This window comes from Seriola dumerili, unplaced genomic scaffold (genome assembly GCF_002260705.1).
Source record: "Seriola dumerili isolate Sdu_G_001 unplaced genomic scaffold, Sdu_1.0 BDQW01000138.1, whole genome shotgun sequence".
Classification (NCBI taxonomy): domain Eukaryota; kingdom Metazoa; phylum Chordata; class Actinopteri; order Carangiformes; family Carangidae; genus Seriola; species Seriola dumerili.
This window is the reverse complement of record NW_019174393.1, coordinates 20,453,596-20,479,315: the sequence shown is the minus strand read 5'-3', so window position 1 is coordinate 20,479,315 and position 25,720 is coordinate 20,453,596. Positions and strand designations below refer to the sequence as shown.

Sequence of the window (25,720 nt, the reverse complement as noted above, 5' to 3'; positions counted from 1 at the left end):
CTTTAATCTGTGTTGGATGTGACGGAGAGCCTGCAGCTCTGTAGGCTCGTCGTGTGATGGAGTGGTCGGCTGTGTTGTAGGATCGGACACCAGTTGTCTGATGGCTTGGATGGCAGGATCCTGTTCTTGCATAGCGATCAAATCAGCATCACCGGGTTTTCGGCCGAGGTGCACTGGCTGCATGCAGATTTGGGGATTCTCGGTTCTTTCTCTTGCCTTTTCGGCGGGTGATGGTATTCACCACCTTGACTTGTGGCTTTGGATGCCACTCTTCGCTGAACTCCCAGGGTGTGCCCTGTTCAGCGCCTAGTTTAGCTAGGCGGTCAGCTTTGTTGTTGCCATCTTTGTCGGGACCTGTGCTTTGGGAGTGACCCTTCACCTTCTTCCAGTATACTATCATACAATTGTCTGTCACCAGGCGGTCACAAGCCAAAAAGAGTTCCGCGTTTTTGACTTCTTTATTACGCGCATTTCTCATACCATTTCCTTTCCACATAGGGAAGTGGGAGACGAAGCTGTGACAGGCATAGTTGGAGTCCGAGCAAATCACCAGTTGTCCAACAGCCAGTCTGGTGGCTTGTTGAATGGATGAGTATTGCAGCGACCTCTGCATACTGGCTCGTCTTTGCCCCTAGCCGGTAGTGGTTTGGTTCGTCTGTCACGTAGCTGACCCAAACAATGCCAACTCCTGCTTGGACTTGGCTCTAGTGGTTGAATGAGCAGCCATCCACGTAGACCTTTGGCAGGTCTAGACAGGCATTCTCATCATAGTAATGGTGGTTCGAAGGTAGGGTCAGCAAGCGGATGATTGAGGATTGGGGATCTGGTTGCTCGTCACTCTCGCAATGTTGACATTCGGCTAAACCTTGACCCAGGGCCATTTTATGGTTTTGCGCATATTTGACCTCCACATCATAACCTTGCAATGCCATCATCCATGCTGCAATGCGGCTATTGGACACGCGGCCTTCCCTCAGTCGTTGGCTATTCAGGAAGGTGGCCGGTTGGTGACATGTCTCAATGACCACTTTCTGTCCTCTGATGTAGCTGTGGAAGTGTTCCACAGCACATACTGTCATCTGGAGGGCTCTCAACGCTGCTCAGGGGACGGCTCGCATAGGCAACCACTCTCTTGTCAGTATCATACTTTTGTGCGAGGGCAGCACTCAGGCAGCGGGAGGAATAGCTTGCCCCCAGGTAAAACTCCTTGTCCTTATCTGGGTAGACCAGACAGGGAGCTGAGCAAAGTTTTTCCTTCATGTGGCGGAAGGATCGTTCCTGAGATTCCTCCCATACAAACGGCTGGTCTTTACGGAGGAGTTCTGTGAGAGGTCTTGCTATTTCCGCATAGTCTTCAACAAACTGTCAGGAGTAATTATAGACACCCAGGAAGCTTCTGAGCTCTGACACATTTTTTGGGGCTTTGATGTCACGGATGGCTCAAACCCTCCCTGATTGGGGTTCGATACCTTTTTCCCCCACTGTCAGTCCCACGTACTTGACCTTGGTTCGACACCACTGACCTTTCGCCAGTGCCAGTTTAGCGCCTGCGGCGGAGAGCTGGTTGAGCACATGCTGGATCTCGACCAGATGCTCGTCAAACGTTCTGCTTCTCATCAGGATATCATCCACGTAGATGAGGTTACCGCGGGAAGCGGCATCACTCATTGCCTTGTGGAGGAAGATGTTAAACTCAGACGGGGAGTTCGAGTATCCGAACGGGCAACAGTTCCAGGTGTATTGTCGGTTGCCAAATGAGAAAACCAGCTTGTATTTGTCCACGGGATCAACTCTCATGGTCCAGAATCCATTGGCCACATCCACAGTTGAGAAAAACCGGGCTCCTTTCACCTTAGCCAGTTCTGTGTGTTCGGATCCGTTGGTATGTGGACTGTGTGTAGGTCTGTAACAGCACAGTCATGGGAGTCATGGGAGAAAATCTGTTGGAACTCATGGAACAGCTTCCGAAGTGCTTCCCTTTAGTCTTCCATGGTCAGGGCATCAGCCTTAGCTAGTTGTTGATAAATCTCATCTTCCAAACCATGGACTGACTCCTTAGGCGCAGAGCTTGAACCCGTGTTTTCTGGCTGTGTCACAAGGGCGTACACGATCAGACACAGTTAGTTCAAAGTCATGGAAGGAGCTGTCAATCAATGTTCCCAGTACCTCTCGCACTGGTATCTGAATTCGGAGGTAAGTTGAGTTCTGTACCAGGATATGTAGATAGTGCGGTTATCCACGGTGAGCAGCGGTGTGCCACAGTTGTCACTTTGAGTTCCCAGAAGAGGGGCGAGGGTTGAAAGAAAGCCTGTAGTCCGGGGAGCTTCTGTCCCTTAAGGATCACAAGACGGAGGGGATAACCTGCTGTTCACGGTCTGTTTCACTGGCCACTTGACATGCTTGGGGAATGGTCTGCCCCAACATGTGTTCAAGTTCGATAGGTAAGGGATGTTTGTTGGTCTCGGCCTGAGACCATAGGACTTGGTTCACGTCCAGCTGTGTCCAGCTGGACTCCCAACATAACCAGCAGATCTGCTCCGACTAAGACTGGGTTTTGGAGTTGTGGAACGATGCTCATGAAGTGTTCAACCCGTTTCTTGCCTACTTGGATGGAGATGGTGCAAATCCCTATGGCTTTAAGAAGCATCTGTGGGACATCTGTGCAAAAGATACGGTGGCTTCGCTGGGCGAAGAATGGAGAGGGTCCCTGCTGACACAATTCGTTGAAAAGGTCTTGGCTCACGGCCAACTTCTTTCACCACTTTAGGACTGTATAATGATGGGTTCGTGTTTTCCAGTGAGCACAGGAAAGACACATGTCCTGAAAGGAAGTGAGGGTATCAGCGTGTGGTTGGGCATGTGTATCTGATGTCGGAGATGTAGCGGCTTCATCGCCTGAGTTTGACTCCGGGAAAGGCATGATCATCGGTAGGGGACCTCTTGATTGTCGAATAGCAGTTACTCGTTCGCCCGGGACTGATCCACTATCAGCGCCCATTGGTTTTGGGGGATTAGCCTGAGCACATATAAGTCCCCGATGACAGTCAGTGAGAGGGGCCAGTCGATCCAGCAGGTCTTGTCCGATGAGCAGTGGCTCTGTATCGAGGGTGCAGATGTAGATGGGATGCACGAGAGTCCTTTCTTGAAAGGTGATGTCTAGCCAAGCACGTTGGGTGATGGTGAGTTAAATATGACCTTAACATGCAATTGTTAACACTCACTGCCACACGGCCACTAGTGTATGCTGTATCCACTACACAACCAACTACAAACACTCTTGGTAGGTTCCTAGAGAAGTCAAAATTTTGATTAAAATTTAAACTTAAGAATTATTGTGTATATATTGTGATCAGACTGATATATTGAAGGCCTCACACGGGGAACCAGATGTTGGGTCCGGTAGGAGCACGTTTGGTTATTAACTAGAAATTCTGAATATCACTGAAAAATCATTGATTTACAACTTTAAATTATTAACCAGTATTATTATGGTAATTAATATTAATTAATAATGTGGGGCACCACCCAGAAACCGGGTACAATAACCAAACCAGTTTACAGTCTCATAACCTTAATAGTTCACTCCGAGCAATGGGTCTCTGGGGTCAGGGACTGCGAGTATCTAATGAAGGATTAAGTTCGAGCTCAGACCTTCTCAATCAGTCACAGATCACAATAAACACACAATAATGACCAAACCGCGCTTACGGCCGTGAAGCTGTATGCCCGTTGTCGGTTCACACCCGTGGTGGCACATGCAGCAATCCCGCAAAGGGACACACAGTTTATCTGGAGTGGTGAGTAACAGCAAGCAGCACGCAGTAACTTCACCACTCTTAACTGTGTCATACAACGGACTCGGCGGTCCATGTTATAACCAAAGAAAACACAATTCAAAACACAGCAAATTAAAAACTAGCATCAGCAGCTATGTTCACACACAATTAATATAATCTCTGCCCAGACGTAAACCTCTTATTTGGATAGCTTCCAAGCGACTAGATGTGTGAAGGTCGTCTGTAAAATCCAACACAGGTTCTCCGGTGTGACTCTGACGGTGCTGTCCTCGTTCGTGAGGGTTGCTGTGACCGGTTCCTTGTTGGGCAGCGAAGAAATCCAGCGGTGTCGACGTAATTGGAGGGTAGCATGTGTCGGGTTGTCTGCGTCTCCGTGAGGAAGTTCTTTCGTCCTTCTGCAGGCAGGAGAGATCGTTGATCTGCGTCGGCAGAAATGTCTTTTGGATCCGTAAGTCGTGTTTAGTTAAACACAAAAGGCGGGGGAAGTGTCAACTCTTCAAACTCCGCAGGGGAAACACAGAGTTGGTTACCTCCTTCAGTAAACTGGCTCACAGAGAAAGCTCTCTGCTGCAGTTACAATGGAAAGGCAATGGTCGGTGTGTGCAGTTTCATTTCGTTTCGTTGTCTCCCGCTTATCCGGATCCGGGTCGCTCCATCTTACCCCCACTCGTGAATAAGATCCCGAGATACTTAAACTCCTCCACCTGAGGCAGAGCCTCCCCCCCGACCTGAAGCGGGCAATCCACCCGTTTCCGGCTGAGAACCATGGCCTCAGACTTGGAGGTGCTGATTTTCATCCCGGCCATTTCACACTCGGCCGCGAACCGCCCAAGCGAGAGCTGAAGGTCGGCATTCGATGAAGCTAGGAGGACCACATCATCCGCAAAAAGCAGAGACAAGATCCTCCCGCCACCGAAGCCAAACCCATCCACCACCCGGCTGCGCCTAGAAATTCTGTCCATAAAAGTTATGAACAGAACCGGTGACAAAGGGCAGCCCTGGCGGAGTCCAACTCTCACCGGGAACAGGTCCGACTTACTGCCGGCTACGCGAACCAGGTTCACACTCCTTTGGTACAGGGATTTAATGGCCACTAACAAGGGGCCATCCACCCCATACTCCCGGAGTGCCCCCCACAGGGTGCCCCTGGGAACACGGTTGTAAGCCTTCTCCAAATCCACAAAACACATGTGGACTGGATTGGCAAACTCCCATGCTCCCTCCAGCACCCTAGCAAGGGTAAAGAGCTGGTCCACATTTCCACGCCCAGGACGAAAACCACATTGCTCCTCCTCAATCTGAGGTTCAACTATCGATCGGACCCTCTTTTCTAGTACCCTGGCATAGACCTTACCAGGGAGGCTGAGGAGTGTAATTCCACGGTAGTTGGAACACACCCTCTGGTCACCCTTCTTAAAGATGGGGACCACCACCCCGGTTTGCCACTCCAAAGGCACTGCCCCCGATGTCCACGCAATGTTGCAGAGGCGTGTCAACCAAGACAGCCCTACAACATCCAGAGCCTTGAGATACCCAGGGCGGATCTCATCAACCCCCGGGGCTCTGCCACCGCGCAGTTGTTTCACTACGTCGGCGACTTCTGCCCCGGAGATTAGATCATCCATCCCCAGGTCTCTTGGCTCTGTTTCCTCTACGGAATACGTGTTGGTGGGATTGAGGAGCTCCTCAAAGTATTCCTTCCACCGTCCTACTATATCCTCAGTTGACGTCAGCAGCTCCCCGCCCCCACTGTAAACAGTGTGAGCAAGTTGCCGCCTTCCCCCCCTGAGGCGCCGGACGGTTTGCCAGAACCTTTTTGGAGCCGATCGATAGTCTTCCTCCATTGTCTCACCGAACTCCTCCCACGTCCGAGTTTTTGCCTCAGCAACTGCCGCAGCTGCACTCCGCTTGGCCCGCCGGTACCAGTCAGCTGATTCCTGAGACCCACAGGCCAACCACAGCCTGTAGGCCTCCTTCTTCAGCCTGACGGCTTCCCCCACCGCCGGTGTCCACCAGCGGGTACGGGGGTTACCGCCACGACTGGCCCCAGCTACCTTGCGGCCGCAGCTTGCAACAGCCGCCTCAACAATAGCAGAGCGGAACAAGGCCCATTCGGACTCAATGTCCCCCACTGCCCTCGGGACGCGGTCGAAACTCTGCCAGAGGTGTGCGTTGAAAATCATCTTGACGGGTTCTTCCGCCAGGTTTTCCCAGCATACCCTCACAACCCGTTTGGGCCTGCCAGGTCTGCGCGGCGTCTTCCCCCGCCATCTGATCCAACTCATCACCAGGTGGTGGTCGGTTGACAACTCTGCTCCTCTCTTTACCCGAGTGTCCAAAACATGCGGCCGCAGGTCTGATGATACGACTACAAAGTCAATCATAGACCTGCGACCTAGGGTGTCCTGGTGCCAAGTGCACCTGTGGACATCCTTATGCTTGAACATGGTGTTAGTTATGGCCAAGCTGTGACTAGCACAGAAGTCCAATAACTGAACGCCGCTCGGGTTCAGATCAGGCAGGCCGTTCCTCCCCACCACACCCTTCCAGGTCACGCTGTCATTGCCCACGTGAGCGTTGAAGTCTCCCAGTAGGACAATGGAGTCCCCTTTCGGGGCACTTTCCAGCACCCGTCCCAAGGACTCCAAAAAGGGTGGGTAGTCTGAACTGCTGTTTGGCGCATAAGCGCTGACAACAGTCAGAACCCGATCCCCGACCCGAAGGCAAGGGCCCGGCCGGGCCCCATGGGCTAAGGCCCGGCCACCAGGCGCTCGTCCACGGGCCCCAACCCCAGGCCTGGCTCCAGGGCGGGGCCCCGGTGTTCCTCCGGGCCGGGTACTCGGGTTCTTGTTAGTACTCGTCATAAGGATCTTCTGAACCGTTCTTCGTCTGGCCCTTCACCTAGGACCAATCTGCCTTGGGAGACCCTACCAGGGGCAAAATGCCCCCGACAACATAGCTCCTAGGGTCATGACCTTTATAGATGCAGTGATGTCACAGCGAAGTCGCCGGGGTCCCCTGCATCTCTGCCAATGAGAAGCGTGAGTTTGGGACTTCCCCAGATTTCACACTCAGGTGTGAACTGCAGGGCCTTCTGGGAGTTGGAGTCTGTGAGCGGCGGTTTTTGGTGCTCTTTTCTTTGTTCAGCTCTGAGGCTAGGAATTAGGCTCTGAGGTCAGGCTTCAGAGGTTACAAGTAGGCCAGAGCAGGCCTGCTCTAGGTCGACCACATGTTCAGGCCCAATAGACTTCCACCGGGACAACTTTTACGGGCTGATGAAGCTACTCTGCAGCCCCCGATTCATTCCCGCTATTTAACATCTGCTCACCCTTTGCAACATCCGAGCGAACGACGACAAAGTTAAGTGCATGGCAGAGACTCAATTACACAAGTTGAAATCAGTGAAGAAGATCCATGAGGCCATCCACGACATGTACGACAATCTGGTCGGAGAGGACGTGGTGAAAATTGGACAACTTCGATCGGTAACCAACTACTGGAAAGGTCATTAGTTCTGTTTTCATAAAATGAGTAATTACTGGAGAAAACTAGCGACTTACGTAGAGGATCCTCTATGGTCCTCAGTCAGTTAACTGAGCTTCTGGGCCAGACTATAAAAACAGAATTTCAAGACGCAGAGACACCGACATTTTTGTGACGGCTGCAGAAATCCAACAACTGGAAAACATTCTGAACAAAGTGCGCTCCCATTCCATACATACACCCTGGGAAGTAATTGTACACCACACTGTGTGTTTAAGCTTATCTGGTTTGTCAGAGACCTTTGAAAAAATTGTAAAAGAATGGACTAAAGACTCCACCAATGTAAATGTCTGTCATCTGTTTAGCCTGTACACCTTGTTTGTTGATGTGACCAGTTACCATATGCAAAACAACCTACCTGTAAATACCATGACTAAATTGACGAGATTACACTTTGTTATTCATACCCAGTTGGGTAACTTGATTTTATACTTAGCTTTAAAGGTGATAAAAAGTTAGTTTGTTCATATTTTATATGTATTTTTACCTTAATAACTATTCCTTGATTTTTTTGTATTTTACATTATTGCATTTCATGTTATGCTCTGTTCCCGAAAAAAAAAAAAAAATTAATTAAAGAAGCTGCTCAGCGTCATTATTGTTCAGTAAAACCTCGGAGGTCGTAGAAGGTAGGATGGCTGAGAAACGGCTCATGAAAAAGTGTATTACAACCCAACCCATCCGGGTAGCTTTGGAGGAGTAGAACGACTCCGCAGGGGCGTGCATGATGAAAGGGGTAAGAAAGTCAAGCTTGAAAACGTCGATTTTTTATCGGAGCAGGACGCTTACACTCTGCACAAACCAGCCAGAACACATTTTACCAGAAAGAGTTTTTGTTCCTAGGCCTTTAAACCAATTTCAAGCCAACCTCTGTGACATGCAAGCCTTGGAGGAACATAACGACGGGTTCAAGTATTTATTAACAATCATAGACACATTTTCAAAAAAGGCTTACGTTGTCAGCGCATTCGTTTATTTGCAATAAGAGTTCTCCACTCGAAGTTATCCGTTGAAACCAATATTTATTTGCTATTAAAGAATCAAAATCAGCATGTACATGGATCTTCTCCGATCTGAAAACCACAGTCTGCAAGCAGTTAGCTGTGGCCAACGTCTCAGAGAAGAGTGTCTATCTTAGCAGTTACACAGAGTTTTGTATATATTATTGTAACTATCTGATTGGTGAAAAAGCTGGGGAGAGGCCGTTGTTTAGACTCAGCTCTCCCTTCGTTGGTGCACAGGCTGGTCCCAGCCTCTTGGCACAGTGCCTCCGTCTTTTGAGCTGACTGCACCTGGAGAAAAACCTACTCTCCCTTTTCATGTAACCGCCATTTGTCATGTTTGGAGTTATTGTTTACTTGCAGTAAAGTTTAAGCAACTGAGGCAGCATCCTGTTCTTCTGGTGTCTCCCTATGTGTGTGTGACTGCCTTGAGTTTCACCCTACCTCCCCCTTCGCATAGCAACAGTAATCATCATAATATAAAAACAACACTCTCTTAGCAATGTAACATAACTTTTGATATTTCTCACAACATACATGCTCTGAAGAAAAAAAACGCAGATGAGGTGGTGACAGCATTTGAATCCATCTTCAAAGACAGTCAGAAACCAGAAAAGCTGCAAACGGACGCCGGTAAAGAATTTTTTAAGAAGAGGTTCGAAGCTTTGATGAAGAAACACAGTATAGTTCATTTTGCCACAGCCAGTGACCTGAAGGCCTCAGTGATTGAAGATTTAATCGTACTTTAAAAACTAGAATGTAGAGATATTTTACGGCCAACAACACCCGACGATACCTCAACGTCAAGATCTGGTGAAAAGCTATAACCACAGCTATCACAAAAGTATAAAAATGATGCATATGCAGGTGACCTCTGAGAATGCCTTATAAGTGTTTCAAAACCTGTACGGTACATTTCCCTCTCGGCACTGGGACACGGTAAAGATGAAGTTCAAGAAGGGGGATCTCGTCAGAATATCCAAACTGAGAGGCGTGTTTGATAAAAAATACAAACGGTTTTACGGATGAAGTGTTTACAGTCTCCAACAGCATTCCTCGTTCTCCCCCCATATACAGGTTCCAAGATTACGACGGAGAACCTATACAGGGTTCGTTTTACGAAGCGGAGCTGCAAAACGTAAAAATGGCTAAAGACAGTCTGTACGGAGTGGAAGAAATTTTGAAGCAGCATACCGTCAGGGGCGAAAAACCGGTTTTTGTACACTGGAAAAACTGGCCCAAGAAATTCAACAGCTGGGTCAAGGCCCCAGAGATGAAGAATGTATAAAAGCCGCGCGCGTCGATGCCGGGGCCTTCATTCTACCGCTACATCATGGATCAGCATCTGAGCGAGTGGTTTTACATCACCCTCCCCTCCAACGCCAGCCACGGGGTATTTAAAAATAATACCGGCTCCAGTTTCCACATGAATTTAGCCCAACGTATTGATTTAGAGGGCCCTTGGCAGGTGGCTTTGACTGAGATTTCATACCCTCACCTGGTATAACGTTCCCATAGAGTCCGGCTACTTTGAATGGAGAGAGAAACCCCAGGGTGTGCAGACGGAGATCCGTCTTCAAAAGATTAGAGGAGGCTATTACTCGAACGAGATGAACGGCTTTCTTATAAAAATAGGATCTGATATTCACCTAATCTTTAGCGCCGTTCAAAAAAAGATTTGAATATCAGGCGGGAGGTCAGTATCATCTGCGTTTTCTCCCTCCCTTGGCTTACATAATGGGGTAAAACCTAGAGAATGGGTCATCTTTGAGGAGAGGATGTCACCCTATCTGGCGGATATAAAAGCGGGGTTTTATCATCTCCACTGTTATAGTGATGTGGTATGGCATCAGTTGGTAGGTGACGCTTACGCTCCTCTCTTGAGAAAATCATGAAAGCACAAGGAACTTACGGCGACGTCATCACTCAGTATTTTAACCCCGCCTACTATCTGCCTGTGGCAAAGAATCACATTGAAAACATTCACGTAGCGATTAAATCGGATCAGAACGCACCTGTCAATTTCACTTTTGGTAAAACCATCGTTAAATTACATTTTAGACCTGCTACCTCTCAGCGTCCTCTGTGAAAAAAAAAAACATCCTCATCGCTTTGTGAGTTATTATGAAAGTCAAGTAGCGGGCGTTCTACCCACTTTTTACGGAGCACCGGTCATGTACAGTCAAGGCATAGGTTCTATATTCTCAAAATTGTTTCGTGTCATATCCCCTCTGCTGAGAAAAGGTTTCGCCATCGCGAAACCTCACCTGAACCTCACCGGAACTGGATTTATTTTCAGCCCCCATGACGCAGTTGTCTATCGAAAATAAGGTTTACACAGAAATTTGACCTCTGTCCGCCATCACAGACGGAGGCCCCATCGAGTTCTTTATCCCCAGAGACGGTGAAAAGTATCTGGACCTGAACGATACCTTGCTGCACTTTTGCGTAAAAATTACTGCTGCCGACAGTACTGACCTGCTAAACGATGCGAGAGGCTCCTTTTGAATTCGGTAGATATGAGAATTAAACTTACCCGCGCCAGCGACGCCTTCTGCCTCATGGGAGCCCACGACTCCGCTTTCCATTTGAGAATATTGGGGGCCTCTCTCTTTGTCAAAAAAGTCACCGTTTTACCCATCATGCGCTTAGGTCATGCAACGGCTTTATTGAGGGGCAATGCACTCTATCCCGTCACTCGTCAATGTGAAAACCTACTCCATCCCGGAGAATTCCAGGATATGTAACCAGGAGAATCTCTTTCTGGGAGCTATACCCAAATACGTGGTTTTGGGTATGGTAAACTACGAAGCCTTCACGGGGAGAAGAGACCTGTCACCCTTCAATTTTCTCCACAATGATGTGGAATATCTGGCCCTCTGTCAGGACGGCAGACAGGTTTCGGCTAAGGCTTTCCAGCCCCAGTTTAACGACGGGATTTCCGTCAGAGAGTTTTACAACATGTTTATCGCTACGGGGAGACATCTGAAAGATTTACCTCTGAGCATCAACCGCAAAGAAAATTTAACACGGGGTACTCTTTGTGTTTAATCTCAACCCGGGGGAAGACAACGACGCTCTGTCCCCCGTTCACAACGGGAATTTAAGATTGTAGATGAGATTCAGAGTACCGCTACCGCATACCACCACTCTGATTGTCTATGCTTGTCACGACTCCATTCTGGAGATTAACTTTAAAAGACAGGTGTTGGTGGATTATTATTAAAGTGGAATAATTAAAATGGATAATCATCAACTGGAAAATCTCTTGCATCGTTTGCTAGGAAATGTATTTTGCGGCGTGTGGGCTTCTGACCAGCTGCCATTGCTGAGTCCTTCGTTCTGGGGTTTCACACCACCTGAACGACTAATTCAAGGCTAGCGTCTGAGGCTATATTTGTGTTGGACTGCACTAAGCGCCCTAGTAAACCTTCAAAAGCCGGCAGGATAGTTTCACCAGCTTTGTCGATGGTCAACATTAACGTGATTTTGCATGTTTCCGCCTTTTACTTCTAACTGTATCACATCATTACATTTAGCCTTTAATTTCACTTCGTCGGCCAGATCCTTGAGGATCTGGATGACGTCTTGGTAAAATTGAGCTAGATCTGGCACATTTCTAGGAGGTGGTACAGTAAAAACTTGTCTCATTTCTAGATTGTTGAAACGGTTGCGGGATAGTGCTCTGCACGGTTCAGCTTCCCGCCCTGAATTTCCCCCGCTCTGTTGAGTGGGGTTTGATTCACACACGCTTGTATGAGCAGCGTGCAAGGCTGGGGAAATAGGTTCACTATCGGTCTCTTGGCACAGCGTGAGAAGCGAGCGATGCAACGGTGGCAAAAGAGGCTTGACCGTCAGACTCGTGCTGCTGGGAGGGGGTGGGTAACGGTATTTGTTCAACTAGTCTGAGAGCATCTTCTATAGGTTGGAAATAATTTTCTGTATAGCAGATTTGATGGATTTCCGCAAGAGGATAAGATTCGGAGGAATTTTCAGCTATGTTAGCTATGCTAACGTCTACTGCAAAAGCAGGTGGAATACGGTTCAATTCCTCTACATATTTATCTAATTCGGTTGAAACTACGTCAGAGTGACAAAGATCGTAAAAAAAACCCAAGTTTAATTCTTTATCCATGTAGAAATGTCACACCTTACTTTACAACTTCTCACACAAAGCCATAAAAGTGGATGAAAGACCCTGACCCAACTGTCAAATGACTCTGCGATTGCTCGCACACAGACGCTGAGGATTGACGGAGTGGGTTCTTGAGCTTCTCCGACGTAGGTAGGGAGGTCCTCTTCGCCCTCTTCTGGGCTGACGAATCAGATTTCTCCTCGGTATCCCCTCTGTGACAAAAGAGGTGAGAGGAAATGTTTTAATTCTGCGTGTCATGTACTTTTAGCTTTAGGATTTAATGATTTGGGTTATCTCATTTTAGTTTACGTGTATTTTATTAATTTTATTATTTTATATCATGCGCCATAAATAAAATATACAAAGCCTACCTCTGATCAGTCTCCGTGCCATGGGCGCGTGTCCATCTGAAGGGCCAGGTAGATGCGACTGCGTCACAGGAATCTCAGGAGTCTCAGGAGGTATAGTTGATGACTGAACCGCTGTACTTAGGCAGAAAAACGCAATTAATAAAACAATATTTACTCTGCACTCCATGCAGCTAAATGAAGGTGACAATACATCGCCACCCTGCTGATGGCGCTGTCTTGCAAATACACTGCTGGAAATGCGTCACAGACACACCCCCGAAATTCCGGAAGTCCATAGGAAGACCAGTCTTAATTTTAAATGTGTAAGTGGTAAAAGCGGGATGTCCGCAGGAATTGTTAAAAAATAAATTTAAAAAATACTTTCATCCAAAGAAACGTTTAAAAAAGTTTTCATCGACTTACCCGTTACATCCGGACCATCGGCAGATTCCCTCGTCGGACCTTCCGATCGGATATTTTCGGATATTTCCATCAGACCAGGTTTACGACATTTTGGAAGCCGTTAAATGGTTCACCCTCGGACAGATTACCAGTGAACTCTCTCCTTCTTCAACGCCTCCTAACTCCCCGTGGAAAACGGCCAGATGTCCAACCCGGTTAAGCCAATTAGCAGCGTCTATTAAATCTGTTGGTAGTTAGAGAATGAATGATACCGTTTTTGATATTGACGTTGTTAAATAGAAAAACAAAAACAAACAAATGGAAACATTACCGTAGTCTGATTGCATAAGGTACAGACCCTCCAGCTCATCGGAGGTAACTTAAAAAAAAAAAAAAAAGACAAAAAAAATATCATAGTTGTAGAGCACAGACCTTTTAAAAATGAAATAATTAGTGATTCAGGAAGAAGGAATATATATTACTTATCGAGATATGTGTTGTCTCTGTTTTGTAGAGGAAGATGGTGAACCTCTGCGGAAACTTTATTTTTATAAAATAAATAAATGCTATATTTAAACGTTTTTTATTTCTTCAAACAATAACGGGGCTGGTAAAAATAAAGTTTTTTCATACCGTGGCTCATCTCGTCAGCGTTGTCTGTTTTCAGTGAATCCTGCGTCTGATGCACACAGGAGAACATGCATTTTATACTATAATTGTTAAACTTTATTTTTTTACAATAGTTTTATGCTTTATGAAAAACGTTTCATTGTTTGTTGCTTGTGAATACATATGCGTGATGACCTGTTCCTTAGAAACCGCTGTCTCACAGCAGTAATATGCTTTAAGAATGTACGTTTCTCACTCCTAGTCATCAAGACTTGTTGCTTGTGAATATGGATGCGTGTGTTATGTGCCAGACAAAGGGAGGCCAGATCCAGATGCAGAGTAAATTCAAAAAACTGGTTTATTTGACAAAATAACAACGAAAAACCACTTTAGAAGGAGTAAACGTAAAGTACCAAACAAAAAATCAACAAAGTACCAACACAAAACGTAGAACAGAAAATCACCATACAAATGGGAAAAGGCACAAGGTCAAAGTACAACAGAAAATAGTGTCAAGGCACCAAAAACTCACTAGACTAGAAGGAATTCACAAGAAGGACTTCGCGTGGCGAGAGGCAGGAGATCAGCAAGAACGCGAGGGACAAGCAGAAGCAAAGGGAATAATCCAGCACTGGGGACAAGGAGAGTGTGTCTTAAAAAGGGTGCTGATTAGGCCGAACGAGCTGCAGGTGTGCCGGTGGAAGAGCGCTCCCGGAGATCGCCCCGCCTCTCGGCACTCACAGTGCAGGAATGGGAGAGAGAAGTCAATCAGGAGCAAAACTAACCAACACAGTAAAAACCAGACCACAACAGCGTGATGACCTATTCCTTTAAACCCATTCAACCATATAAAGTTTCATAAAGGTATTTTCAACCAATTAAAGTTTCATAAAGGTATTATACACACCCCCCTTATACATCAGTACGCATCTTTAACATTACCCCCCCGGGAAAGTCTACTACATTAACATTACATTCCCACGCCCACCCCCTCATTAGCATAACCTTGATAACCTCTAGACAATAGGGGGTCATCCATCAAAAATCTTGACATTTGGTGGTGTATATACCTCTCTCACAGGTTTCATTTGAAGCTGCAGGTCCAGTGTGTTTTCAGATCATCAGATATTCATCCCCTGATGTGTTATCACTTTTCAGTTTGGTTTATGTTGTCATTTATGTTTTGATTTTGATGTTTACTTATGGTTTCTGTCATGTGTTTTTCTATTTTTTCCCAGCTTTTTTTTTTGTTTAGTGCATGGCAGTCTGGTGTCTAGTGTGCTGTAGCACACATCAGCTGGCAATCAGTCTAACCTGAGTCAGGTGAGTTGCTGCCTCGTCAGGCTCAAACAGGTCAGATGAGATCTGATGATTTCATTGCAGAGAAGAAAAAATCATACCAGCAGATTCTGTCAGATGAATAATCAGGATTCATGTGGGTTTAAGAGCATCGCCATCACAACTCTGAGACTAAATAAGTACAAGTTTTCAATGAAGATAGACTCAAAAACATACGTTGGATTTTATATGACAGGTCTATCAGTAACACCACAGTGAACAGTCCTGCTGTGGTCAGCATCAGTAAACTAATGTGTGGAGATCTTGATGACACATGATACATTTAAATTAATCTAAAAAATGAAATCGCTCTGTCAGTATTATTCTCTGTGGCTTGGAGTTTAGTTTGATATTCCTGTTTGTACTGTCAAATGACAGCCTTACTTTTCATTCTCATCATTCTCTCAGTGTAGTGTCATAGCCATGTGTCTGAAATTAATTGCCCTACTGAGCTCACTGAGGCCTAAAATCTGCCCTGCTGTTAAAAGATAAAAGGTTCAGTAGTGGTTGGTAGGAACCTTCACATCCTCGTCACATCATGCACACCCTCACCTGCGTGACATGCTGTAGAAAGGTACTTGCACAGTTCAAGCACAGCTTGAATGACTGAGGCTTCTTACAGCTCAGCTTGATGTAAGGATCCACAGCATTGTGAAAAAACTGTCAACTGAATGTGAACATTTAGAAATATCTGATCTGACAGTTACTCTCTGTCATGCCTCTGATAAATCAGGACTCGTTCTCTTTAAACACAGGAATCAAGGTTGTGTCTAAAGATGACTGAAGGTGTTTTTGTCCTCCCTGCAGGTCGTGTAGGCCTATGGAAGGACGTCTTCACAGTGTCTATGAATGACAAGTTTGATGCAGTGTACAGACAGAAGATGGGCAAGTCCGACCTGACCTTTGACTTCTGCCTGTGAGGAGTGCCTCACCCCGCCCTCCCCCGTTACGCCTCCCTCCTCCCACTTCAGTGCTGTGGACAGGTGCACGACTCCTGCCAAAACCCACGCTCCACATCTCCACTCAATCAGTCAGTCTGAAGTTTGGGATTACACCAAAGGACTTCTCCCAGAATGCAATCTGTCAATGAGTCATAATATATCTCACTCTTGTGATCAAGATGAATCCAGAATCATTAGGAGCTCTTTGAAATTTCTCAGTCAATAGTAAAACCAAATGTCCCTCACCCAGACCTCCACGGTGTGCTCTGTAGATACTGACCAGGGTTCGACTGATGTAAAGTTCTGAAGGCCAATGAGCTGACATTCTGGTCCACATTCATAAAAATCCTGTTGCATGGCCACATTCAAAACAGGGAGTCAAGATACCTGCAGATATTTGAGACTGAAATACACTGAAAATCACATGTTAGTGTTACTGGATTTTTTCATGTTGTGGCTGTTGTCCTTCAGATTGAAGGTGCTCTGTGTGTTACAGTACATTAGAGATGAACCAGGAAGTGCCAGGAAGTCTCTTTCCTGAAGTGTTCACGAGGTTGTACTCTGATGAAAAATGAATGAATGAAAAGAGAGACGTTCAAATCCTGCCCAGATTCTTATTTTAATGAATCTGTGAAGTTAGAAAAAAACAACTTAGTTCCAGCAGCAGACAGGTGTTGGTGAGAAGGTTTCAGTAGCTGTGTGATGATTTAACACTTTATTTGAATCAATCCTGATGTCTTAAGGTTTCTTGTTCTGGTCCCTCACCAGATGACTGTGCCGTGGGTCATCCTATCAGAAGCTATCCCTCCAACAAAAGGTGGCGATCCTCTGAGGCTGGCCCTTAGATCATTGTACCTTTGCACTGACATGACCCAGCTGAGGTGGCTCAAGAATAAAGTGTCAGGGACAGATACAACACTCTTCTCCAAAAAAATATTTTTTATTTGAAGCTTTATAATCCATCCACAGCTTTCATCCAAGAGGCCTCTTCAGTTGGAACTGAAGAGGCCTCTTGAGATGAAATGTATTCAGGTATCTACATCCAAGTACAGTTGCCCCCGATTCAACTTTTCTTGGACTCCCTAACATGCATATTGATCTTGGGAATAATATCTGCCACTTTAGCTTCTAGTTTCTCCATTGTGATCAGCAACTAGTTACTGACTGTGTCTCTCTGTTGTTTGGTGGCACAGGTGGTCAGTCAGAAGTTCTTCACTGAAAACAGCCACCTGCTTGCTGCTGCTGCTGCTGCAAACAAGGTTGAACCAAAACAGTGAACCAGGTATAGCACCAGGATTTTAATTTGGGATAGGCCCAAGTAATTTTAACAGGGCCTTTTAATTGCAGAAATGACTATCTTCCTTCCTTTGACAAGTTCCTTTACTTGGTAAAATATAATGACTGATTCTTCTGTGAAAGGTGACTAACGCATCTGGTTGATTATGACACTTTTAAAATCTTTTTCCAAATAACTTTCTCTATTGAGATGAATTATTATTTACCCACAACAGTTTGTGTTCAGTACAACACACGCAGTTATACTGCTCTACTGTTGTGGAAATTAATCACTGTTATAGTTATGTGTATATAGTTTTTTTGCTGTTGACAAATATGTCCATTTATTTAGAAACATGACATTTTAGTTCTGTTTAAGGAAATAACATTTTGTCTTGAAGATCTAGCTGATTATTGAAGTTTAATGCAGGGAGAGAGAGAGAGAGAGAGAGAGAGAGAAATTAACTGCTGGGTGAGCTAGACTGACAGGTAAAATGGCCTGCTATGATTAGTCCAGACGTAACACATGATAGCAGCCTAATAAATACTTCTTTTAGGAAGGGATATGTTTACATTTAAATGTAAATATTAAGAGTTAAATATAAAAGTTAAGAAAATATATGTTCTCCTTGTCAGTAAGGATGGGTGGAACCCAAGTCCCACCCACAATGCCGCATGTACAATGAACTAAAAGACGGTAAAAGGCTCAGTAGAGCAGGGTGATAATTCTCTGAGTGGTTAATCACAACGAGCAAACACTTTCACATCACAAAGTCATGTGATATATTTTTCATATGTAAGAATATTTTTTCGTGCAGCTTTAAAGCTACTTTCAAATATAACTTTTTCACTACTGAATACAAGCTGGGTTATGAGCCTTCAAAATAACTCAAACACATTATAATTTCTAAATGTGGTCAGTCATTATTTTGACTTGTGGTTCACAGTGAATATCAGACAAATATCCACATGTAGCCTCAGCCATTCACTCTGATGGTTGTAATCAGTTTGTCAGGTGGGTAAACCTTCTGAAACATGTAGACTACACCATTACAGGACATGGAAACTCACAGTCAGTATCTCTATAGGTCAGGCCACACACATCTACTTTATCGTGAAGATAATTTAATACATTATTGTCTGTAAGTCTGGAATCAACCCCACCAACAACACCCTACTGTTGCTGACTGAAAACTGTTACAATTAGAAAACAAAATGCTGACAGTGAATTATAGGGTTTACAGACAACACCAACTCTGCCTTTAAATTTATATATCAGTCTAACCCTGATCCTGAGTCCATCAGTCTGTTGCAACAGTGGCTCCCGGTCAGGTCGACATATGGAAGGTGATTGTAAGAGGTGAGGCGAAACCTGTAGAGAAGAGACTCATCACACCCCAGCAGCTCAGTTTCATAGCTGGATTATACAGCCACCATCACTTATTATCACTGTACAAACTGTATTATCTTCATGTGCTGTGCTGTGTGTGTGTGTGTGTGTGTGTGTGTGTGTGTGTGTGTGTGTGTGTGTGTGTGTTTGAGAAAAAAATCCCCAGAGTTTCTCAGAAATTTAACTCAGCACCTTATCAGAAACTTTTAAAGTCACTATGTGTAGAATATGAAAAAGTCTGGTGCCCCCAAGTGGTACAGTAACAAAACACACTGGCTCACACAGACACCGAGATGAGCGGGCTGATAGCAGCACACAGAGACTGCAGCTGTCTTCACTGGAACTGAAGACCATCACTATATAAATAATCACATTGAATTCTACATGTCCACGTCTCAACACTGCTCTACAGATGTAAACTGGTATCTTAAAAACATGGTGGTTACAAGATCAGCGTTTAAAAGACCATGCTGTTGCCTGGTGGTTAAAGTTAGCAGCTGATACAGGTGTACTGTTAATGTCTACCAGGTATAAAGGCAGAGTTCAGACCCTCGTCTTTACTGTCGACTTGTGAGGTCTTTGTAGATGAAAACAAGGGGCTTTGAAATTATTTATTTGTTTTTTAATTTCATTTGTTGGCACCTGAAAAGTATAATAACTATAAGAGATATGAGATGTACACAAAGATATTCAAATATATAAATACTCACATATATGTGAGTTTAAAGCAAACAAAAGCTTGTGCAGGTACAAAGCTTCAAACTCAAGGCAGGAACATAGAGAAACAACAAATCAATCATTATTTTTAAAATCTGTATATGCGAACCTGTGTTTTCTGGTCATAGTTGTGACCGGTGTGATATGTTGTAGACTGAATTAACATTTTTTCCTATGCAGTCATTATATTCTTACATATCCCAGCCCAGTTATTAACACATTTAAACTTCGTCACAGGCAGTACACATCATTCTGATGACTATTATTTATACAGACTGTTTCACATACACATACATATGTATACATACATTTTGAGCTGTTCCTGTCATGTTTGCAGCATCAACATTTGACAGCCTGGCTGGCAGCTCATCACCCCCTCACGCTCCATATCTGACCCATCACCATCACAATGACTGAGGAAAGCATCTCTCATTTTGAGGGATAACAGCAAGAACAAGAACTATGTGTGTGTGTGTTTGTGTGTGTGTGTGTGTGTGTATGTGTGTGTATGTGTGTGTGTGTGTGTGTGTGTGTGTGTGTGTGTGTGTGTGTGTGTGTGTTTGTGTGTGTGTTATCCCACCGGTCACTACTGCTGCCATCAACATTTACTCCTTTTCTGACCTCTGCATACATCAATACTAGACACCTTAAAGACAATGTGTACCACATCTCTTTTTCCTGTCCATCCTCTTCTCTTGGTGCAACCAGAAAGTAAACAGTGCCGGTAATATGACAGTTTACAAACGGATGTGTAGTGTCACATGTGTACACTAAACATATGACACTACACATATTTGATTAAGACGCTTTATTAGTTCAATACTTCCTGGAAATGCATTGTTAGAACATTTTTAGAGCCTTATTGCTGAAGATATTTTTCAAGGTCACTCATGTGACTGATGGGAAGACTCAGTTTTTCTCTGATAAACCCTGTATGTGGAGTCCTACTTCAGTATCTCATCACAAATTTTTCTCAGGAGGTTTGATGGATTTTGTTTTAATTTGAAAATGGATTCAAAAGTTCACAGCATGGCTAAATGAAGCTGTTGGAAACCCCCGGGGTAAACATCTGCTGTTGCTACCCTTTCGACCCCCCTGGCCCATGTTTTCTGTGTGTCAGTTATTATTAAAACAACACTTCATTTTTAGGAATGTGAGCACAATATAAGCTAAAGTAGTCTGAAAACTGCAAAGACCCACCTGAATTAGTATTGTATGTCAGTGGTTAACCTCTGGGTAGATTCCATATTTAATAGATATTTTTATTTAGTGAAAAGAATTAAACAGTCAGACATTAAAATGAGCCTTTCCTCAAATGGTAATCCACTGCTATTGATTAAGACATGTGCAACAGTTTGGGCCCTACTGGAAGAACTCATCATGCCTTCGTGGACTTATTAGGAATAAAGCAGGTGAAGAGCTGTTATCAGGATGATCAGCTGATGATAAATCTTCTGACTCTTCAAACCTTGTGGTAAAGCTCAACCATGAGCTCCTCTAAGCTGCTCACTGAGGATCTGAACATGAATCTGTCTGAAATGAGATTCAGAAACAGCAGTGAAGGGGAACTGTGGAAGTCGAGACCAGATCTGGAAGACCAAGAAACTTTAAGAGAAACCTCCCTGTGACTACAGAGGAGCTGCAGATGAGTGGTGCAGCATTGATACACCAACACACAGAAATCCTCACCTGAGACCTCATCGCAAAAGTGTAAATCCTGCACAGCAACATCTGGATAAGCTGAATAAACTGAGCTCTTTGACCACAGTCACCACAGGGTTAGAAAGAAAAGCAGAAGAACATGTTTGTCAACTGTTAAGGGTGGAAATGTTTGTCTTTGGAGTTGTGAGGCACAAATAGATGGAAGAATGGATTCCACTAAAGTTCTGGAGGCAGATATCGGGCTGGATTGTACAACAGGACCATGATCCAAAGCAGACTTCAAAATCCAGGCTGAAGATTTATTAATCAAGAACACGACTCTAAGCTACAAACAGTGTTACAATTTGCAGCTTGTGCACATGTCACAGATTTTATAGTTTATTAAAAAGTATGAGAGCATTAACATTTGAAGAAAAGCTCATTGTTTGCTCCAGACAAACTGGATTTACTTCTCTTCATTTCAGAAGTGAGACAGTTCATAAACTAACATGAACACATGCATGAGCTCTAACTGTCATTCAGTGCTGCACTGATCAGGGATCAGATAAACCATACAGCAGCAGCAGCTTCTCTCTGTATGAACTATGTGTTCAATCACTGCAGCCATTTTCCTCCTGTCAGGAAGAACTGCTAATGTCAGTATCACTTCAGCTGCTATTATCATGAGGCACCACCATTCACCATTCACTGATGTATCTGTCCCACACACACACACACATATAGAGGTGGCTCAGCTGTCAGGTTCAGTCCCACTCTAATGCCTATTGGATGCATTTACACTTGGATTTTTTAAGCTATCATCCAACAGCTACTCAATCCACTAGCTGGGCCCACTTTGCCTGGTGTAATCCTAGTGTAACCCCCCATCCCCCCATCTTTGTGTACCATGCTTATGTGAGCACAGACTGGTGAACAGTGGTTTCGTCCTCTTCCTCTCTGTTCTCAGAAATGTCAGGGTTTGTCTGCCATAGAGGAGAAGGCAGAGAATAACCAGCATTAACGTTAACTCAGTGTAGAGTCATGACAGCAGCAGTATCTGGAGTCAGACCATTGACCCGAGGCATCGCTTTCAAACAGTCCTCCTCCTCCTCTTCCTCTTCCTCATAGTAGCTTTCAGTCCAGCAGGCCATTCTGTGCACTCTACCAGACACTTGTGAATGTCTTTATTGTGTGGATGTAAACGACAACCTCAGCACACACTCGTCATGTCGCCTCTTTTATGGTTGTTCATTTGTTCTCTTCTCTTCTGTTTGCTGCTGTTGGCAAAGCTTCAGCTGCCCACATCCACTTTTATGGTTTGTTTGGGTTTTTGTACATGCCCACCTCTGTTTGCTGGGTGTCTGCATTGTATTTTAAATGCTCTGCTTGCTGATTTATTAATAAAGTTGTGTCTTCAGGCAATATCATGACTGATGACTTTCTTTAACTCCTCAGTGTCTGAAGTTCTGTCCTCAAAGTGCTGAAATGGAAAATAGTCAGTGCTGCCATGAAATTCAGGTAATAGAAATGACTACAAATGTACAGAGACTATTCACAGTTCTTTTACTCTAGTAAGTGGTCTTCCTCAGTTAAAGGTGAGTGAGCACAATATAGATGAGCTGTGAGGACACATCATCACTGAACCGAATAATTGATAACTAATACTTATGAGGACAATAAGCCTTCATGGCTTTTCATTTTCTTTTTTATTTTCTCTTTAGCTAATGTTAGAAAATATTAATATTAATAAGATCTATATAGTAGGCTATAAAGGTAGATGTCCACGTGTTGTTTGATTATAAAGCAGGTCTAGGTTCTATATTAATACTGTGAAAGTATCAAAGTGCTCAGTCCACAGAGAAATGCACACAGTCCGTATTCAGAAACTGAGCCTTAAAACAAGCCATCGACTTCCATAACTTTGTGATGTCACAACAAAGCAGTCACAACCCTCAACCGTGCCCCAAGCCCCGTCCACCTGGACCCACCATCCAGTCTTGCAGGATTTGGTTTCTCTGAGTGTTCAACTGGAATCTGATATATTTTTATTGTTTGATTTAGAGCCAATTTCAAATAAAACACAGGGAAGAGGAAAATAAAGAGCTTTAAATAAACATTGTTGTATAAGTAATATATTGTCACTTGGCAGCAATGTAAACATTAGCTACATCTATTTTAACTATACAACAGTGTAAATATGCTCAATTACATTAAATCCTGCAGAATGCTGCTTAAACCTGATGAAACAAGCTGTAAACACATGATTTCATATTTAGTTGATATTCCATGGAGCAGCATTATCATTGTATTATGATCTGGCCTCATGATGAATTCAGTGTTCCATCTCTTTTAGCTCTAAGGGAAACATCTGGCTCTTCAGCTGCTTACGATTTGATCAGTGAGAGTGAACAAGAACAATAAAGTAAAACAATGCTGGTAAGATGCTAATATAATAAAATGAAGGAATCTTTATAGTCAGGTGATAAATCTTGGTAGATTCATCACATTTCACATTTCATATCATCATTGCTGTTATATGATCCATTTTTTTCATGGCATTTTTGGAAAGATGCTACTGGCTTTTCTTTATGAAAGGTAGATAGCAGTCTCATGTATGGTGAAGATGAGGCTACAGCAAGCAGCCAATTAGCTTAGCTTGGTATAAAGACTAGAAACTCTCCAACCTACCAACACTGGAAACCTTTCCATAGCAAGACTTACAAAGCACTCAGTTACTTCACTTCCTTTTGGAATTACTTTTCATTAAAGATCTGTAGTGAGAAAAAAGAAAAGATCTGTACTGAGAGTGAATCCACCGTCTTCTGGTTTTGGTTTTGGCTCTGAGTTCTACACCCTCCTCTTAAAGAACACTAACAGGTGGTGGTCCAGACAAGCATGGATCCATTCTCAGTTATGTTAGTCAGGTCTTGTGTGAAAACTTTGCCTCATGGTGTATAAACTTTCAAATAAAGCTCCATAAATGAATTTGTAACTATTACTTTTATTAGTGGTTAATAAATCTGTTAGTGATAATTTATAAATCAACAATAAGCTCTTAATGAATGAATGTCAGGTTGTAAAAAATATGTTTATTAATCCTGTTCAGTAATAATGCTCAATTATAAAATTTTTAATAAATCATTAATATATGTCATACAGTCCAATCAATCAAGCTGACAGCTCAGAAGTTGTTCTTATTAATGGCTGAGCTATAAAACATTTGAATAATGTATTAGTCAATAATGAAACCCTTTATATAAAGAATGTCATATCAGAAAGAACTACCAGAATTTTTATAGAAAGTACCTTTTAATATACTCAGACAGACAGCAGGACATCTGTAGTCTTTACAGTCCATGGTATCAGTTTATATCTGAGTCAGATGAAATATGTCATCTTCTTCTGATTCCTGCACTCTGCTCAGACCTTCATCCTGGAGGAGGTGGAGCCCCTGATCCACATCAGACTGGTGCCTTCATGGAGGTGGACCCTGATGGACTAGATCTGGAGAGCCATGTGTCTGTCAGCCAGAACCAGTTCGAGAGGTGAGAGGGACATTAGCTTTCCCCACAGGGAGGTCAGAGGTCAGAGGTTGGAGGTCAGCTGAAGTTCTGCATCTCTTCACCTGCAAGCTTCTTCAGAAGCAAGGAGGCTGCTTTAGTGTGGGAGTATGGACATCCAATACAAGAGCATCACCTGGGACAGGGATACCCCTACAAGGTGAGGTCTTAATAACATGAAATAACTGAAACTTACTGAGGCTACATCTGACCAAAGTATCCTAAAACAAAATGTGGGATGACAGAAGAATTCAAATGTTTTACAGTTCATTCAAAAACACTTCTTTCTTCTTTTCTTCACAGAAAAGCAAAAACCACCTTTAAAAACATTGAATTAATCTTTACCTCCTCCTCACAGCATCTTCACAGGTGTAACCATGATTTTTTTTCCTCAGTTAAAGTAGATGCTTTTAATTCTGGTAGGACCAAATATGGTAATTTCTGGTCTGATTTCCTGCTTTGAGAAGATTGATAAATACAGGCTGGAGTTTTTTCCCTCTGGTTTAATTCAGGGTTTCCTCCAGCAGATGGCAGTAGAGGATTGTTTTATCCTTTCCAGGCGGCTGACATTGACTAATGAAGCTCTGTGGCCGTGGAGACTGGTCAGAGGAGAAGTGAATCTGGCAGCTGTTAAAACAGACGTTATTTGTGAGCACTTCTGTTAGTTCTTCCTCTGATCCAGCCCACTGACTTATTCTTTGCTATGTTTTATTTCCTGCGCTCCTCAGCAGCTTGTAGATGTTTACCAGAAAATGAAGGAATAAATTAAAACCCCTCCAGGCGGTGAGAGCAGCAGCAGTAATATCTCTGGGTGATGTCAGATGGGGAAGTCATTACTCTGCATCCATGAGGCCTAATGAGAGTGTTGAGGCCTTGTAATCATGATACTTCTACTGTCTGCCACTGATCAATCGTGTGTGTGTGTGTGTGTGTGTGTGTGTGTGTGTGTGTGTGTGTTTGTGTGGTGCCTGTGCACAGTGGCATAATTCCCCCCTTCCCTTCCTTGTGGTGTGTGTGCACG

The 25,720-nt window shown here is 44.1% G+C and overlaps 1 protein-coding gene across 2 annotated transcripts in view; it reads left to right on the top strand.

Annotated features, from left to right (window-relative positions):
• The window catches only part of sult4a1 (sulfotransferase family 4A member 1), a 51,156-nt gene extending 34,531 nt beyond the window's left edge, over positions 1-16,625 (top strand). The window contains exons 7-8 of one of the 2 annotated variants that reach the window (XR_002665247.1): positions 15,076-15,160; positions 15,983-16,006. Coding sequence is in view for 1 of the 2 variants with exons in the window: in XM_022749593.1 (XP_022605314.1) it covers positions 15,983-16,095 (113 nt within the window). In the remaining variant the exon portion in view is untranslated. Of the gene's footprint in view, positions 1-15,075; positions 15,161-15,982 lie in introns of both variants that reach the window. The other variant, XM_022749593.1, reaches the window with a different exon arrangement.
• Positions 16,626-25,720: the final 9,095 nt, after the last annotated feature.